The sequence below is a fragment of the Triturus cristatus genome, chromosome 12 (assembly GCF_964204655.1).
Source record: "Triturus cristatus chromosome 12, aTriCri1.1, whole genome shotgun sequence".
In the NCBI taxonomy this organism is placed as follows: Eukaryota; Metazoa; Chordata; class Amphibia; order Caudata; family Salamandridae; genus Triturus; species Triturus cristatus.
The window spans coordinates 814165893-814185176 of record NC_140595.1 but is presented as its reverse complement, the minus strand read 5'-3'; the positions used below and the strand labels follow the sequence as shown (position 1 = coordinate 814185176).

The following is a 19284-nucleotide window of genomic DNA, read 5'->3' as shown; positions in this document are numbered from 1 at the left end:
GCCCTTCTCCATAGTAGGCGGGGAAGAAGCAAACCCCGGGTCAGAAGAGACATCGAGGTCACCGGCGTCCTCCAGGTCGTCCATCAAGTCCTGCTCGGAGTCACACTGACGGCAAGAGGGTCCTCAGACCCCTCCCAGTCATCCTCCACCTCCGTTGCAGGAAGTACCGGCCGCAGAGCCGGTGAAGGAGCATACGGCATCGGAAACGTCCCAATGCGGATCCCAGCCAGGAACAAAATGGGCCTGGAACCGGTTCAAGGGCGGAACGAACGGCACCCACTGCGGTGGCGGAGACTAGGGCGGCTCTGGGGCCGGAGCCGACAGCGCCAGACCTCTTGGCGGCGTGGCTGGAGCCAACGGCACAGGATCCTGCGACGCCGAAGCTGGATCGGCCGTTGGCGCCGACGGCCCAACAGGATCTGGACACGGGACCGCGGGGCCCGAAGGCGCGCCGGCGGGGGCCCGAAGGTGCGCCGGCGGGGGCCCGAGGCCTAAAAAGGCGGTCCATGGTGGCAAGAAACTCTTGCACCTGTTTGGGAGTCGCCGACGGACCCGGGTAAGGCGGGTAGGCCGCAGGACTCCCAGGCTCCAAAGGAGCTGCAGGGGCAGAGCCCCTGTCCCGCTCGTCCGCATCCGAGGACCGACAGGGGGACGTCGGAGAGCGAACACGCTTCTTCGACTTCTTTTTATGACGTCGCTTACCGGAATCAGAGGGCGAAGACTTGGAGCCCAAGGAGCGACGACTGCGGCCCAGCGAGCGATCCCGGGAACGGTCCCTGGATCTGGAACGGCACTGGGACGAGTGCCGGACCTCCAGCAGCTTCCGGGAACCGCTCCCTCAAGACCTTCGTGGTCGGCCTCCAGGCAGTAGAGGCAGACATCGTGGGGGTCCGCCACCGACATATTGCGACAGCAGGCCCCACAAGACAAACCCAGGCATCCCTACGTGCACCAGGAGAAAAGGGGGGGTGGGGGGGGGGGGGGGGGAAGAGACAAAAAGTCTCAAAAGAGTAGTAAAAAAGTGACTAAGGTACGTGCTCTAACCTGATCTGCACTTGCTGGCGCGGAAAAAGAAAGAACTGACGTCAGCGTGCATGGGTGGTGCCTAAGTAGTCTCCGTGATGTCATCGACGCTTACGACGCCAGCGACAGACGCGGAGCCGAAGGACACCACCAACTGACGCGCTAGGGTACTGCTTGCAAAACTTTCCGGATCCAGTTTGACGCCTGGGGATACTCTAAGGTAAGGAATCTATCACTAACGTGTCTCTTTCAGATTATACTATTCCCACTCTAGTTTATGCAACAGTAGGTACATTGTTGGACTTTGTAGGGGTTACATTTACCCTTGCTACTCCAGTCAGTCAACAGTAGAGAAATCGTTGGTCTTCGCAGGGTAAGATTTACTATTGCCGTTCAAGTCAGTGCAAGCGTTGGAGGGGTTACATTTACTGTTCCCATCCCGATCTCAGCAACAGTAGGTAAACTACATCACTTCAAACACATTAAATATTAGAATAACCCTATTAATTTAGAAGAAATACAAAACTCAATTTAAACATTAATTAACATAAAATATATATTAAATCAATTAAACAATTAAGTTCAAATTTCATGAACAATGTAATAATTAGTTTTCAATTAAAAATGATGGTTATGTAAATATTAACTTGCCACCCTATACACCTACAAACCAGCAACCCACTTCTAAAATATAACTAAATTAAATAAGCATATCACAATTTCCATAATTGATAATCAATTACATAATTAATCAATATTCTCAGTTACTTAACTTCCCATCCCATCACCCTACGAATCCAGTAACCCACACCTAAAATATAACAAACATACAATTACACAATTTACATAATTATTTAGCAAGTGAATATTTCATTATATATGAAGTACTTCTTTATTTAATTTCCCACCCTATACCTCTACAAACCTAGCAACTCACAACTAAAATTAATCAGTATTAAATAATGTACATAGTTAATATCAATCACATACTTAAAAATGATTAATTACTTTACTTCCCTCTCCTACAAACCCAATAACCCGCTACAACACTAAATTATTGTTAGCAATTAAATTAAAAATAACAAAATCACTTAAAATTACAAACTATATTAAAAAAAATTAAACAAAGTAACACAAAATTAATATACGAACTAAAACACATTAAAATAATTAAAAAACAATATTTTTTACACCTATATTATTGAGAATGATATTAACACGACATTTTGTCCAAATACTGGACCTTGACCTCCTCTATGTCGGAGGCCTCAGAGAAGATAGCATCTGGGACCTCCCCTGCGTGAGCTCCAGACAACCATGTTGGATAATATCAAACAACCACTAGTCTGAGGTGAAAGTTTGCTTTGAGGGCCACTTCATTCCCCTGCACATCGGACTGACAATACAAAAATGGCAGAAGATGAGACTTGCAGCGTTGAAAGAAGTCTTGTAGTGTAGTGCAGTGTTGTGTAGTAGGGGGGAGAAGAGGCAAGTTAAGGTTTGGTGGTGGCTGCAGCTCCTTTTTGGGACCACCTTTACCTCTGCCTCTTAAGTCGCTGCCCACTAGGAGCCTCTAAAATCACCCATGGGAGAGTACTTCTGTCCCTGGTAGGACATGGAAGCTTTGGGCGAGGTAGTCTTCAAGCCTCCACAAAAGTGTGTGCGATGAAAGGAGCCGTGGAAAGAAGGTGTCTGAAGTGAGCACATCGTCTTGGCTGTCTCTGTATCTTTCTTAATCTTTTCTAAAGTGTGGTCCACCTGCGGGCCAGAGATGTTGGCCTTCAAAGGCATGCTCAACAGGATCTGCTGAACTTCCGGCTTGAAGCTGGAGATATGGAACCAGGAGTGTCTGCGTAGGGATGCAGGAATTCACTTCCCCTAGCAGCTGTGTATGAAGCATCTAGGGCACAGCAGATAGAGGTGTTTGATATCTGCTTGCCACCAGAGACCCCTCTTTCTATGCTCTTGTGGGAGGTCCTGGAGGAGCTCCTCCATCTTATCTCAATGTGCAGTAGGCCGATAGTATTGGCGATATGCCACTGGTTCGCAGTTTGCCCGCTGCCTCTATGGCGCATCTATGCGTTTACTCTCCTTCTCTTGTGGCGGGGCATCCCTGCTGGCCAGGAAGTTGGCTACGAGCAGAAGTGACCACCAGAGAGTCAGGCGGCCACGAAAGTAAATAGGGTCAATAGAAGCTTCATAATTTTTATCCACCCTAAGTGTTATGACCCTGGCTACGATGGGGTCCTTAACAATGTCAGCCGTGTGGCATAGCGCGACCTTGAGCACAGGAAGGTACTGAGTAGAGCGGTGAGTGGTGAAGAGGGATTAAAAAATGAGGCTCTCCGTTCAGGGCCCAGTATGAAGATCCACTTTATGAAGTAGTTTACCTACTGTTGCTTACACTGGAGTGGGAATACTAAATGTAACCCTTCCACAACACTTTCCCTACTGTTGCCAATGAGTTCTTGATAAGAGGTGGATTCATACAAAGGGGAGGGACGGGCAAGGTACAGGCCAGGGTCTGTGTCCCCTGGACGGTCTGAGTCTTAGGAGTCCTATGGGTCACCCTGAGGAGTGTTGCCAAATGTGTTGTCACCTCCACAATGACCACCTGGGTCAGTGTGTGGAGACTCACTGACCCCTCTTTAACATCACTCCCCCTGAGGAGTGATGTTAAAGAGGTCCCCCTGGAGAAGCATGCGAGAAAAGTGAAGGGTGAGAAGCAAGGTGAAGGGATGGTTGTACATGTTTAAAGAGCAGATAGCCTTACCTGCTTTCTTGCACTGCTTTGGAGTCAGAATGTCCAAGGCTTCCTCGAAGGACAGCAGGCGGTCCTGAAGGGCAGGCATGGATCCGGCTAGTATGTGGGTGAATGACCAAGTGTCTCTGCATTGAGTCAAACTCCTCATTCAGTCTGTGGAGAATCTGTTAGACTGCGTTGGTCTTGCTGGTCTGTGTGGCCTGTGGCAGAAGGTTCCTCAGCTTGGGAGTGGTGTCAAGGGACAGGATGTGCCGTACTCATGGACTGCTGAGCTGGCAAAAGCTCCTCGATATCTAGATCAGAGCCAGAGCATTTTCCAGGGAAGAAAGCCTCTTCATCTGCAACCGATAGATGTAATGATTTTTCCCCTCGATGTCCTTTGGATCAAATAGTTCTGGGGTGTAGTCGCTGCTCCTACGCCACATCTCAAGTCAACATGCCAGTTGGTTGCTTAGAGGCTTCTTGAAATGAAAGGAGCGGTAGGTTTTGCTTCATCATGTTCGGGCGACAGGCTCAAATTCCAGACCTGATGGAGATCGATCACAGGATATTTTGTGTGGCAGCGAGGATAATAACAGAATGGTCGCCGTTCCATCACCTTCAAGGCATGGTGTAGAGAGACCCAATTAAGAGAGGGGAGTAGGCTCTGAAGTGTGAGGCCCAGGAGGTGCCACGGTCAACCAGGACCCAGCTTGTTTAAGTAGCCAAACTTCGACTCAAGAGTGAGACGCGATCAAAATACAATAATGACGGAGGAAAGGCAACCGTGTGAATGGAAAAGGAGCACCGCGACTGTTAATCCGGAGCACTGGAACATCCAAACTCGATGATGGAAAAAAAAAAACTACCTAACAATGGGGCCGATGACCATCCGCTTTACCAGCACGAGGAGGAGTCACAGAACCTCTTGACTCAAAAGAATTCTTTAAAAAAGAAAAGAAAATCGGCACACATCCGGGTCCAACACTAGATGGCAGGAGTATGCACAAGCATGTGCAGCCAAACAGGCATAGAACACTAATTGTTTAATCCCTCCCCCCCCCAAAAAAAAAAACACAGAAATTTACCAGTTATAAATACCTGATTTTACAGGTAGGATTCTCCATCCAAAAATAATGTCTTGTAAAACTATGTGCAGACTTCTAATTAGCCACTTCATTTCAGTAATGGAAATATTGATTAGAATACCACAGTAGAGGGTCTACTTCTTGTTGAAACGTTTTGGGGCCTTCAAACTTTTTTTTGCACTACAGTACAATAGAAGAGTAGAGGAAATAATCCACCAAGAGATGGACTGTTTCGAAGTTGCTAGGCCCTTACATACTGGGCCATAATTCACAAAAGGGTGGTTGGTCTGCCTAATGTTTTTGGTTTTATCAAGGTAGGATTTTAAAACTTTCTTAGCGTCCAGAGAAGGTAATAAGCTTTCTGCTGGAGGAGGATGATTCTGGCAGAAAGTTGGAAGGGAAATAGTCTGGTCGATGGGCAACTCTGATACAGCTTTAGGAAGTAAACTAGTATGTGTTTTCATCACAACCTTTTATTTGTGGAAAACTGTATGGTAGTTCTTTACTGCTCAGCACCTGAATCTCACTAAACCTATGGCCAGAAGTGATGGCTATTAAAAAGGTGGTCTTCCAGGTCGAGTGTTGTAAAGTAGCCTTATGAACAGTCTCAAATGAGGAACACTAATTTAGAAATGACCACATTAAGCTTGCTGAGAGGAGAAAGCCTACCTAAGGCAGGGTGGACCTTAATTGCTTCCCAGAGAAGAATTTTGAGATGGACTTTTTTCTAGAAGCAGTAATGGCTGCTAAGTGTGCCTTGACTGAAAAACCTGCAGTCCAGCCTCTGCTAATTGACAGCACCACTTCCTTCCGATATCAGGTTGGATAAATACTTTTCTTCACACACCAGATGTAGAACCTCTTCCATTTGAGAGAATGATATGTTCTAGTGGACTGACATCTTGCTTTTGTAAAACAGTCTATGCAATTTTGCGGAATATTTAAAAGTGTCTATTGCAAGAGCAAAAAGAACAATTGATGGACAGAATGCAGAACAATGTCATACATTCACCCCAGTACAGAGATCTGGGCCTAATTCCATCGATTTTTGCTCACCATGCAGTGCCTTTCCAGTTTAGACCCAGCCATATGCAAAATCAGTCTTGACCCTGCACCAAATGGGAACAGTCCAGCCTGAACTGCCAGGCCAGGTCCTTCCTGGACTGGAAAGAAGCATCCTAGGACTGGTTTCGGGGTTTCACTCCTCATCAGCCAGGATAGCTTGACTCCAGTGGCATTCAAGAGTTCAGGAGCCAAGCTGCTAAGTTCAACAACGGAAAGAAGGGATACAGGATCTGGCTTTTAACTTTTTAGGAGATCAAATTTGCATAGCAGTCTCGTGTGTAGAAGTTTCAAAAGGGGTAGGGGATTCGAGTACCACGAGTGCCATGTCCTCTCTGGAGTGATGAGGATCTTCCTTGTTTTTTATCTTACCCCGATGACTGCTAATAAAATCAGCAGGATGGGAGGAAATGCAGACACAAACTTCTTTGACCAACTGATGAAAGAGCGTTCCACAGCGTGCCTGGTTTGTAATACCCGGGTACGTAATATGGGCATTACTTGTTTTCTGCATCTGCGAATAAGTCTCCTTCTGGAAATCCCCATTAACAAAAAATGATTAGTACATCATCATTTAACACCAAATCAAGATTCTCTTGAATTTTTCTAGTGACAGATTTTGTTTCTGCATTTTGCACACAACATAGATGGACTGCTGTGATGTGCATATCCCTCACAACCAGCCATTTCTCATTTATCTGAGCTTCTAGAGACAGGGCTCTGGGTCTTGAACCTCCACGATTGTTGATGTAATGGACTGTATTTTCTATTTGAACAAGTAGGGATGCCCTTTTGAAGCTTAGAGAGTTGACTGCAGCCTAACTTGTCTTCTGAACGACCTCAGGGCTGTCTTTACTGGTCTTCAAGGCACTGTCGCACCAAATGACCCCTTACAGATTAGACCATTGCAAGAAAGATGCAGGATGCCAGAGCCCAGAATTGATAAAATTTGAGTCTCTCCTCCGAAGAACACAATTTTGCAGATTGTGGGTCTGTGACCTCTACCAGATAATACAGATTGAACTGGCATTGCTGCAGACATGGTATAATTTACAGCGAGACCCAGCCACTCAAGGACAGAGAGGGTTATACAGTAGAGTCAATGGACTTCCTCAGATGTCGATTTTTTTATAAGTCAAAGGTCCAAGAAGTGACAGGAAAATTCACACATGTGTGAGTAGTGCCACCAGGACTGCCAGGCACTTAGAGAAACGTTGTAGTAGAGATGTGAGGCCGAAAGGAAGGAGTCTGCCCCTTTAGCACAAATTCCCTACCAAAAATCTTACACATTTGCAAACCTTCCCTATGATGGGGATTTGGAAATATCCATTTTGAAGATGACATACTATCCACTTGATGGGGTTGGGGGTTATTTGTAAAGTACCAACATAGGAAACTCCTCTTTCTTTCAGTATTTGTTTGCTGTTCTCAGGTACAGAATGGATGATATTCTCACCTTTACCTTTTCTTTCAAACCACAAATGAACATGAGTAAACTACCTTTCCTTTTTGCGGATGAGGAGCCAGTTCCACTGCCTTTTTGGTCAGAATGGTGCTGAACTTAAATTGAAGTAACTCTGGATAGTATTCAGATGTTTTCTTTGCAGGAACAAATGGAGGGTTAAGCAAAACCTCAAGGAATAGTCAGTCAATGTGCAAGGTTTTCTGCACCCATCTTTCTTTTGCTATTTCATTCCACTCATTCTGATGATTGATGGCAGTGGAGCATTGCTTGGTTGGATTTACTATAGCAGGTGGTATTTGATGACTGCCTTTTCCTTTTGGGACTTTTGAGGCTGGAAGGACTTTTGGTGTTGCAGATAATGCTACAGTCACTGAAGGCCTGGAACCCTCTGTTGCTGGTAACGCCTGTTGTAGGGTTGCACGGATGTTTCCTGCACTCCTTACATTTCTCTAGGCTCAGAGCCCTGAATGTCTTAACTCAGCCGTCATGCACTGCATTTAGACTTCCACATGGGTATCAAGCAGAGGTGTTCCAGACCAGAGAAGGAATAAAATTCTCAGGCGTGCTTCTGGTTTCAAGTGGAGCAATGTGGAACAAAAAGCCACACCATGACAGTAACCACAGGCCGCTGAATCCACACCAGAACAAATTATTTGGTTCAAGACCATCATCTCTTCTTGTAAGACATGCTCATCTTCATGAGGTAGTTTCCTCTGAAAGCTTTGGGGGAGTTTCCCCAAAGGTACTATGATACATCATCATGGAAGTTTCAGGCAGGTCACAGAACTTCCTACCAACTGTGTCCATGCTCTTACTCCAAGTGGAATGATACTTCCTTGCAGCACACACAATGACCGACCCAGGAGGAAGAAAGGATCTTTTCCCAGTAACTCATTACTTCTGCAAGAACGCTGGAGCAGAATGTGTTTGGGCTGGAGCTAGAAACCACTCCATAGCATGTTCGAGCAGTCCTGGAAGCAAATGATGTGCAGAAGAACAGTGGTGCAGGAGCTCAAAGATACATGAGACTTTAGCTGGGTCGCTGAAATAAGTATGCTTAATTTTACAGCACATCACCAATAGTTCAATTGAATCTTACAATGTCAGCTATGGAAGAAACTCTTTACAGAGAGGAATCCGGCAGAGTTGGGTAATACGGTCTCAATAATGAAGAATATGAAAAGTATGTGGGATGAAGCGATTTCGACAGACGAGAAGATTTAGACCGTCACACAGATCCTGACTGCCAAAAACCTGTAGAAATGGAATCTGAAATACAAATTAGATGAGGGTAAATGCCTTGAGAGCTTTGATCGATGAGGTCTCTGATGGGGAGGACTCCTAGAATGCCACCCTGGGTTCTGGATCTTCCTCTAAAGCCCTCAGACTCCTAATAGAAGAAAAAGAAGCATTAGTAGATGAATGTGGCAAAAGTGAACTAGGCTGAGGTGCCACCAAAGGCACAGGCATGACAAGTTCAGGGGTTACCAGACAAACCGGTTGAACTGGTGCAGTAGGAAGAAGAATGAGGAAGATCCACTGCTCTGGAGAAAGGTATATGTGGGCTGGGGTAGATGACAATTAACACTGTTGAGACTACTGTGGCTGGTAAGTCTTTGAACTGTGAGATCGGTGTATGTGGTACCCATATTTTCTTCATCTTGCGTACCAATTCTGCAGACTGCTATAAGGATCAGTTCAGTGAGGTATCTGTTTACAGACTTCCGTGCTGAGTTCATAGGCTTTGACATATCTTTCCTTGACGTCAAAAAGCTCTTGGCAGCGAACATATCACTGACCCTACTTTTTTGTATTGTATGGGATTTATAAAGCGCCGGAATCCCCCCCGAAGGGGTATCTCCGCACTGTAGAGAAGACAAAAAACAGGTCAGGCACAAATCAGTCCCGGAATAATTCAGTCTTCAGGAGTTTCCTGAATCGAAGAAGACCGGGGCATTTGCGCAGGTTCTCCGGCAGAGTGTTTCAATATTTCAGAGCAAGGTATGCAAAAGTTCTGCCTTCTGTTCGCAGTTTCCTGTAGCACTTTTGACACCATGGACATGGATGTCGCCCAAGAGGGTCCTCAATTTTTCCTGAAACCTGTTCCTGCATCTCCCTCATGAGGGATCATTGGAAATAGTGCAAGTAGGTGTGGTAGAGGGAGCACCCTTTCAACGTCCCTCAGATCTTGCTGACTCTCCATCTTATAACAAGTGCTGTAGCCTGATGTTTCTTCAATCTTTTAAAACCCTCTTGGACATGATCATGCAGAATCCACAGAAGCCTGGACGATGAGAGAGAATTTGACACACAATACAAACAGCAAGAGGATTGGTTTGGGATTTGTTTCTCCTACAGGTGGAACACTTCACAAAAAGGGATGTTTGACAGATTTTCTTTACGGTAACAAAACAGAAAAGATGTACAGTCTGTGCCTAAAGACATCAAGCGAAGCTCTGTCTGAAGATTTGTAAAGAATCCCAAGAAGAAAAAAACCTAAACAAGGTCGAGCTCAGTGCTCTAGGATCCTGTCAGCAGGAGGTGGAAAACTGAGAACTGGCTCAATTACTATGTACCGGGACAATGGGTCACTGGTGGCATGCGATTCCTTAAAGTAGCAGCAGTAGTTTACCCAGCTTTTCAGGTTTCAGCCTATTAGACTACACTGCCCCCATTGTCTGTGACCTATCTATTAAAAAAAGGTTTGCAAACTAATTTTGTCAATAGGTTATTTCTAATTACTATTTTTCTGCATTTACATTTTTTTTAATTTTTTTTTAAAGGAGGCGGAAACGGGTATATAGCCGTTTTATAGGCTGTTAAAAAAACATTTGGTTTTAGAAAATGAAAAGAGCATTCTGGGATTCTGTGCGTGGCCAGGACAATTCAGCTTATTACTAATAATGAAAATCCCCTTGAGAGCAATCAGACTTTCACAAAAAAGCTTGTCTTAGGACTGGAAGTCTCCTACATTTCACACGGACCGTACTGCACTTGGAATGCAAGTCATCAGCAATTCAAGCACTCACCACTTGCAACATGATTGACACAGGCCTGCAGTACCCCCAGATAAGAACTGTAATTTATTTTATTCAAGACATTAATGAAGTGCAATCACCACCTGAAAGTATCGTGGATCTGAAATTTAAAAAAACAGAATACTACTTTGAGCATACAAAGAATACATGTTAAATAAACTACAGAACAGGAAAAGTCCGGGACTGAAAATGTGAAGGTATGTCTCTTTCGATGGGTGCAGAGGCATTTTATTTCAAAGTTTTGCTGCTGCAGTTGGAAAAACTCTACCTTCTAACGTAACCTGGGTAAACTTTAGGGTATCAAGTAGAAATAACTTTCCTGATCTTAGCATTCTCATTGGTATATAAAAAGAAAATCTACGAAGCAGCGGAATGAAGCGAAAGTCTTAGAGAGATTTATGTACAAGGCATAAAGACGTCAACATTTTTCTTTTCGTCACTGGGAGCTAGTGCGGTTTAATAAGAGCAAGTTTTATTGAGTCGCAATGCCTAACATTTAAGATCATTTTGGCAGCAGCATTTGTACCAATGGAAGTTTGTGGTTTCAGTACTCCTTGGGCTTTTGCTTCTCAGCCAAAAGCAGGACTTTACTATTGCATTTACCGGATGCTCCACAGTCAGATATTGATCAAATGTAATGCCTAGATTTTTAACAATATGCGCATGTCCCAGGAGGTCAAAAGGGAAAATTCCTAACTGTAGTTTGATGAGGAGGCCACGATATTGGTTTTCACTATTTAAGTTATTAACCCATGTGGATTCATTACAGGAGACTTGCACAGCTCTGTAAATACACCTCAAGCCTGACCTGCAGCACACCCTTTGCTATTCTTGCAGTAGAAGCCACCTCCTTGCTCTGCCAATGCATCTCAAATGAAAAATGCACACCCCTAGTTACTCTAGTACTGGAGCACAAACAATCAGACACACAAACCTCAGCCAACATACCACAATAAAGAGTATGATAGTGACCCACCAAATCCCCCACCCCCCTTCGTCACCCAGAATGGAAATATTGTCCAACATTACTCTAGTAGAAAAAAACACACAGTTCAGGAAATGCACCATCATTCTGACAGATCACACCACCTTCTATCATGGGATCCATACACAGCTCGCAAAAATGAAACAATCCTCACCAACAGCATCGCTGTAAGTCCACTTTATGCACCACCAACTCCTGCCAACGTCACTCGAAGCCAGATTAACCCCTCCTGGTATGTATCAACAGACCTCTATTAAAGTAATTCAACCGGTTAAGGCTGGTAGCGTTGCTTACCAGGATGACAAGTTCATTACTTGTGCTACTGAGGAAAATGCACTTTGCGCCAACAGCCTTCTTGAATTCTTTATGTACTTCTTCATTTGAGCAGCTGGTCAAGAGAAAAAGAAGGAATGAAGAGAGAAAAAGAGATGAAGGAGAGTCTGGGAGCAAAACAAACTACAAATAGATCACTGTTCCCCTACCTAATGTTTGTGGTCCACTAAGGTTGGGGTGGTGCATAGAGGAGGGCAAATGTCTCGACTTTACTCAGTAAAACCTACTTCTTTTAAATGTGGATTCTATTACATCTCATGCTTTCATAAATGCTACAAATAAAATAATGCATGACAGTGAGGGCATATGCATGTTCTCTGAAATAAATGACAAAAAAAACTTCACTCCACCTTTCAGACTTCTGTTGCTAATTAGGAGTATGAATATACCCACTGAGGGACAGTAAAGATTACCTCTCCTAAAACCATCTCAAATATTAAGTGATATGTAACAACCACACCCTGTCCAAAACCCACCATCCTATCCCCTGATGCCATTTTTCTTGTCTGTTCAACTGCTTTCAATTGGTACAACTGAAACCGTATAAACTGGTCAATGCCAATACCCTTGAAAGTCCCATGTGAAGCTAAAAGTTTCCAAAATGTTTGACTGTAACATGCTACTTTGACTGTTTACTTCTTTGAACAGAATGTAGCCTGATTAACAAAATCCTCAAATATATACACTATGGATCCCGGTTAATCAGATTTCACACCCCTCTAGTCTGGGCCCCTCCTCTTGGCTTATTTAGGTCCTCTCTCGATGAAAGCAACTCTGTGTTGTTGTCTGTAATGAGGCATGGCACGGCACAATATTAGTAGATTTTCCCACCATCACAAATTTAACCTCACCACCGAATCTAAACCCTTGTACAGTACTTACGCTTCCTTGAGATCTTCTGGCACAGGAATTGTGTATTTGTAGAAGGAGGTCTTTGTAGCTACTTTGTTAGGGTTGACGGGTCGCAGCCGCTCAAGAGTTACAATTTCATTGTAAGTGGCGTCACAGGCTGCATATTCTATCACGTAAAACTGCAAAAAGAAAATGGTAAAGTTACCTCTATAATTAAGCGCTCCTAATTCCAGATGGCACACACTTTTAAATGCATATTGTTGCGGGTGGCAGAGAGGTCTGACCAGAAACTGTCTTTTAAAGCAGTGGACGACTATAGGATGAGTGGAAATGTTTCTTGCAATAAATACCTTTGAGGAAGCCTTTGAATTCAAAAGAGCCCTACTTGATTTGTTTGTAGAATTTTTTTTAAGTGGTATTGTTAAGATAAAAAACAAAGAGGACATGGTAAAAAGATAGTGAGAAAAGTCACCTTGCTCAAATGGATTTCGAACATTCAGTTACAAACAAGATACCTGAGCTTCTGTGACATAGTTCAGATATGCATAGTGCTTACGGTTCACTAACACACTAATACCGGTTATCAGGAATGCAGTTTTTCAAGAAAAATAGTTCAGGTCACTAGGCCATTAATTTGAACGGCTTATGGCTGAGAAACAAAAGCCCAAGGATTAGAACTTCTCTTGATGTAGGATTTATGACAGGAAGGAACAAGTGCAACAGGCGAATCAAATTACCTATGTTAGCCATGTCCTGTTCCAGTAGATATCAAGGCCCGCCTGTCAGGTTTTGTGTTAATTTCTCCTCCCGATTTTACCAGGTACCTAGAGAATGACACTACATTGTTCGCAAAGCAGGTAACAGAGCAGATAGCCCAATGGGAAAACTAAAACCTGCTTCTATTGAAAGCTTGTGGTTGGTTTCAAGGCTGCCACCAGACGATCCAGAACATTGAAAGAAATACCTACATGAGATAGGGCTAGTTCTTTTAAAATCAGGCTCTCAAACAGAGTTCGGAGCAATATGGAATAAGAATTTTGTCCATCTCTGGGTGACCTTGCCATTGGGTTTAGGAGTCAATGCAAAATCTCCTTATGATGTGCAAGACATTTGAGAACAAGATATGGAAGGGCCAAGCTGGACCGGATAATTATAGAGCACCAAAGGCTACCCGTGATCTTTTGCAAGACCCCCAGAACAAGCAGTGACTAAAACCAGGGGTGGAAGAGTATGGGAGAGTGTGAGAAAGTGGCTCTGTATATACTGTTCCCTAATAGGTACAGGGTGTACAGAGTCCACAGTCCCCCAGAGGCTGATAGAGGTCAAAGTTAGGTATGACCTTACTCTCAAAAGTGGTAGCTTGGTCGAGCAGTAAGGCAGTACCAGAGGACAGTGTAAAGCATTTATTGTACACACTCAGTCAGCAAATGGTTTCACACACTCAATAACTGAACTCTAGGCCAATGGTTTATATATATAAAATATATGCTTGTTTTATTTTTAGAACCACAAAGGGGATAAAAATATACTTTCTCAGAATGAGAGGTTGAATATAAATACTTTTGCCTTGAGCAATACATTTTTGTAAACAGTCACAGTTGGTTGCAATAAACAATCCTATTTCCTAAACATAACAATGCATTGAGCTCAATGGTAAATTCAGGTTATTTGTAATAAATTACTTTTCAGATTACTTTTGGAATTCCAGGTCTGGCTCCTAGATCCAGCCCTGGGTTAGTATTCAGAATCAAGTGATGAAAGTCGACTTAATAACTGTAATGATTTTTAAATAATATTTAGCTATTTCAAAAGTTAGCACTTAGAAAATATTTCAAAGAAAACATTCAATGGATCTCTATGGCAAGAAATTCAAATTGCAGTATTTTATCGTTACTTTAGTAATCCAGGACTGGGTACCTAGACCCAGGACTGGGGTCCTTATCAAAAACAGGTAAGTAATTTTGTTTGCAGAAATGGTACGATTTTAGAAGAATATTTCAAATTTGCAAAAGTAGACACTTAGAAGACATTTCACAGAAAAGCAGACAATGGTTTCCTATGGGAGAAAAATGGGTTAGAGGTAAGTATAGTTGTGGACACTTTTCAGAGTCAGGGCTGGGCACCAAGATCCAGCACTGGGAGCTCACCTAGGAGCAGGTGAGTAAATTCGTTTTTGTCACTTGGCTGATTTTTAGTGAATATTTGCAGTTTTGAAAAGTTCACACTTAGAAGATTTTTCAAGAAAAAGCCAGTCAATGTTACCCTATGAGGAAAATGAAGATAGCGGTTTAAAGGTAAGTACTCGACTGGCAGAGTTGAAATTCCGGGCATAGACTCAGGGGTCCCCCAGTGTCAGGTAGGTACAGTTGGTCCACCCTCAGCGGTTTCAGGACGGCCGGGTGCAGAGAGAGTTAGGCCCAATGTTATCCTATGAGGGATAGGGGGGCCTTGGTTGGTGGCTGCTGTCTGGCAAGCCATGCGGCTGTGGGAGCTGGGCTCCTGGTCACTTACTCAGGGCAAGTGGGGAAGTAGGTTAGTGTAGAGAGGGCACTGCCAGGGCCACTCGGGCGGCTAGGTGCAGGGTGCTTTTGAGCCCTCGGGCGCTCAATGGAAGTCAATGGGAATGTTCCGGTTTGGAAAAAGGCTGCAAGCTCGGGGACGAGGATGCTTCAGATGCCACCACCACTTCGAGAGGTAAGTTGGGTAGTTGTAGGTTAGGTGGGTACCCCGGGATTGGGCACAGGGGGCCGCAGGGCACCGGGTGCAGGGGTGCCTTTTGATGTCGGAATCTTACCCTCTCGTTGATCGCGGTTGGGGTGGCACTCTGTTCTGAGGCTGCAGGCTTCTTCCGGAATGTCGAGGGGGGTCCTTGGGTGCCGGACTCGGGGTCACAGTCGCCGTGGGGTCGTCCTCAGGGTCTTTGTTCACTCCGGCACTGGCCAGGCTTGGCTGGTGCAGAGTGTGCTGGGTTCGCAGTTCCGGGCTGCTGCCAGGGGTTAGGGATAGGTTTCTGAGTAGAGCCTCTACTCATGGGAGTCCCAGGGGCTTAGAGCCAAAAGGTAGCCAGGTCCTCCGGGGTTGGTGAGGTTGCTGGCCACGAGAGATGCCGCGCTGGTGCAGGTTCGAGAGTCGACAGGCCGGTAGGGCTGGGGCCAAAGCAGTTGGTGTCTTCTTCTCTTTTTAGCAGCTGCAGGGCAGGTCCTTGTTCTTCTTGCTCTTCTTGTAGTTTTCTGTCTGGAATCTAAGTGAGGAAGGTTCAGGGTGCCCCTAAATACTAAATTTAGGGGCGTTACAGGTAGGTGAAGGCCAGGGACCAATGGGTCCCTGTCCTGGGGTGGGTACACCCCCTATCCTGCCTCTCTCCTGTGGGAGGGGGGCAGTAGCCTAATCCTGATAGGGTAGGGCCTCCCATCTTCAAGATGGCGAGGGCCCGGAGATGTGTTTTACCTCGCCTCCCCCACCTGAGGGGTGGGGTGGGCAGGCTGGCACATCCCCTGTCCTTGTATGGGGTTTCCGGCCAAGCTTCCCGCCAGAGTGGGGGGTTGCAGTGGCCTAGGGAAACTCCAAATGGCGGTATGCCTTTGAAGCTTCCCTTTGCTCATCCTGGGGGAGGAGATTTCTCACCTCACCCAGGATGTGCATTGTTGCAGGCCCGGGAGAGCAGGGGCTCTCCCACCCAGGGGTCCAGCAACGTGTCTGCTGTGTGGCAGCCTGGGCAGCCTCAGAGCAGACGTGGATTGTAGGTTAGCTGTGAGGGGGCATCTCTAAGATGCCCTCTGGGGTGCTTAGTACATTAAATCCCACACTGGCATCAGTGTGGGTTTAATGTGCTGAGAAGTTTGATACCAAACTTCCCAGTCTTCAATGTTGCCATTATGGTGCTGTGGAGCTCGTGTTTGACGAGCTCTCAGCACCATGTACTCTTAAATGGCAGCACTGCACTTACAGTGCCCAGGAATGGTCCCGGGTACTGTAGGGGCACAGGGCTCCTGCTCCTGTGCCCACACCATAGGCGTAAGGCACCCAGCCAGAGGGGTGACTGACATATGCCTTGGCAGTGTAGGTGATGGGCATGGCACACAGAGATGCGTGCCATGTCGACTCTTTGTTTTGTCCTGCCCCCAGACACTCAGCCTGCAAGGCAGTGTGTGTGTGTAAGGGTACACGGCCTCTGAGGGTGGCACAATGAGTGCTGCAGCCCTTAGTGGCCTTCCATGGCCACAAGGCCCTGGGTACCTAGGATACCATTAACCAGGGGCGGACATGTGGCTAGGGTTTGCCAATTTGGAGTTTGTGTGGTTTAAGGAAGGAACATAGGCCCTGGGCACCTGATTGGCAGGAACCCAGGGTACACTCAATCAAAGTACATTCAGCAATTTAGCAAAAAGTGGGGGCATACCATGCAAGAAAGATGGCACTTTCTCACAGAGAGCAGATGAAAAGTGGCCCAGGAGCCTGTCTTGCCACAAAAGAGGGGCAAAATGTACTACTCCCTTTGCTTCCTGGTGAAGGAGGGGGGGCGGTTCCACTACTATCCCATATTTGTACAAGCTTAATAGTTATTTGTTCTCGAAGTTCAAAATGATGACTGAGGTTTTATCAGCAGAACTTATGCTCTTTCAGGAGTCAGATTTCAGGGCCTTCTTGAAGTACACGGCCATGGCTGCAGGTTTACTATACAACAAAGATGGGTCTGTCCTTCTTTACACAACTGGCTCCTCAAAGCTGGCTATCTCTTCAAAATTCTGTAGCGCTTAAACACGCCTTTTTGTATGGCCTTGAATTGAGGCCTTGAATTGAGGCCTACACTGGCAAACCAACTCACTACTGCTTTAATACCTAGAGGTAGTGATAGATGCAAAGAAAGCAACGGTGTCTCAATCACAGATGAGGTTACTTGCATTTGGCACAAGTATCATCTACACACTGTTAGACCTGGCATCCTTGGGGTGGTTCTCCCCTTTTTGCTTTCAACCCTCCTGTTTTGCAGACTTCGTTTTTGCTTGCTTTACAACTCTGCACACTTTACCAATGCTAACCAGTGTTAAAGTGCTTGTCCTCACTCCTTAAAACATTGTAAAATGGGATTACATCCAATTGAACAAGTTAATTACCTTCGGTAACGATATATCTGTAAGAAACATTAGTTAATTATGTATTCCTTACCTTAGAATTACTCCCAGGCGTCAGACTGGATCCGGAGAGATTTTTCGTCAGCAGTACTTCTGCGCGTCGGTTCCGCATCCGTCGTTAGCGTCGTTGTCACCGGGATGGCATCTTAGACGCCGCCCTCACGCGCAGACGTCAGTTCTGTACACGACTGTCCGTGCCAAAAACGCAGAGCCATGCAAGACACTGACCACTGGTGCACAAAATGAGGGCCCTGAAAGGATATTCGTAACCCTAGAAATCAGTTCGCAGAACAGGTAGGATGGGTGGGGTGGTAAGCAATCTATAACTAACAAATGTTTCTTACAGATATATTGTTAACGAAGGTAACTTGTTTATCTGAAAGAAACAAGTTAGTTATAGATTCCTTACCTTAGAAGAGATATCCCAGCAATACCAACCCCGGTGGTGGGTTTGCGAACCAAGATCACACCAGAAAGTCCTAGAGAACAGAACGGCCAAAGAAGCCGTCTCTCCGGACTGGACTGTCAAGGCAGTAGTGTTTGGTAAAGGTGTGCAACGAAGCCAACGTAACTGCCTGACAAATGTCATTCAGATGAACTCCACGTCCCAATGCAGTAGTTGCTGCTGTCGCCCTGGTGGAATGGGAGCACAGCCCCACCGGAGGCTCCTTCTTTGCCAGAGAGTAACGGGCTTTGATACACAAGACAACCCATCAGGAGATTATCCGCTTGTGTACGGCCCGACTTTCTTGGAGCCCACATACCCAACAAAGAGCTGGTCGTCCACCCAGAACTGTTGGGTGCGATCCAAACAAAAGGAAAGCACAGGGTCCAGACAGTGGAGCCTCTCTTCCTTTTTCGAAGGATGCGGAAGGTGGGCAAAGTGATGGTCTGCCAGATGTGGAAGGCAGTGACAACCTTGGGCAGAAAGGATGGACGTGTCCTGAGGACATCTTTGTTTGAATGCAGAGAGAAAAGGAGGCCTACAAGAAAGCACCTGGAGCTCACTCACTTATCTGGCAGAGGTGATGGGCACCATGAACGCAGTTTTGAGAGTCAAGTGCCTCAAAGGACAGTTGTGAAGCCGCTCAAAGGGAGCGCACATTAAATAAGTTAAAACCAGTTTCAAGTCCCACTGAGGCATAACGAAAGGAAGAGGAGGAAAGAGATGAGTTATGCCTTTCAAGAAGCCACTTACAACCGGGGTCTTGAAAAGGGAAGGCTGATCTGGAAGCCGAAGGAAGGCAGAGATGGCCAAAAGATATCTCTTGATAGTGCCCAGAGGAGAGCCCTGCTGGGCCAAAGAAAGAAGGAACAGAAGAACCTCAGAAAGAGGGGCAGAGCGGGGATCCACAGCCTTTGCTGTGTACCATGCCACAGATTTGTTCCACCAGCAGGCCTGGCTGCCAGAATTACATCACAGACTTCAGGAGGCAGGTCGCATGACGTCAACTGCCACCGCTCAATGAGCACGCAAGGAGGTGGAGGCTGAACAGGTTCGGGTGGAGGACCGTCCCCTGTTGCTGCGACAGAAGATCCTCCTGAAGAGACAGACTGGTCGGG

At 45.7% G+C, this 19284-nt stretch overlaps 1 protein-coding gene across 2 annotated transcripts in view; it reads right to left on the bottom strand.

Moving 5' to 3' along the window:
• FXR2 (FMR1 autosomal homolog 2) overlaps window positions 1-19284 on the bottom strand; it is a 431332-nt gene that overhangs the window by 218221 nt on the left and 193827 nt on the right. For both annotated transcript variants that reach the window (XM_085638170.1, XM_085638169.1), the window contains exons 5-6: window positions 12620-12768; window positions 11699-11792 (exon numbers count right to left, since the gene is read on the bottom strand). In XM_085638170.1, the coding sequence (XP_085494296.1) occupies window positions 11699-11792; window positions 12620-12768 (243 nt within the window). The remainder of the gene's footprint in view (window positions 1-11698; window positions 11793-12619; window positions 12769-19284) is intronic.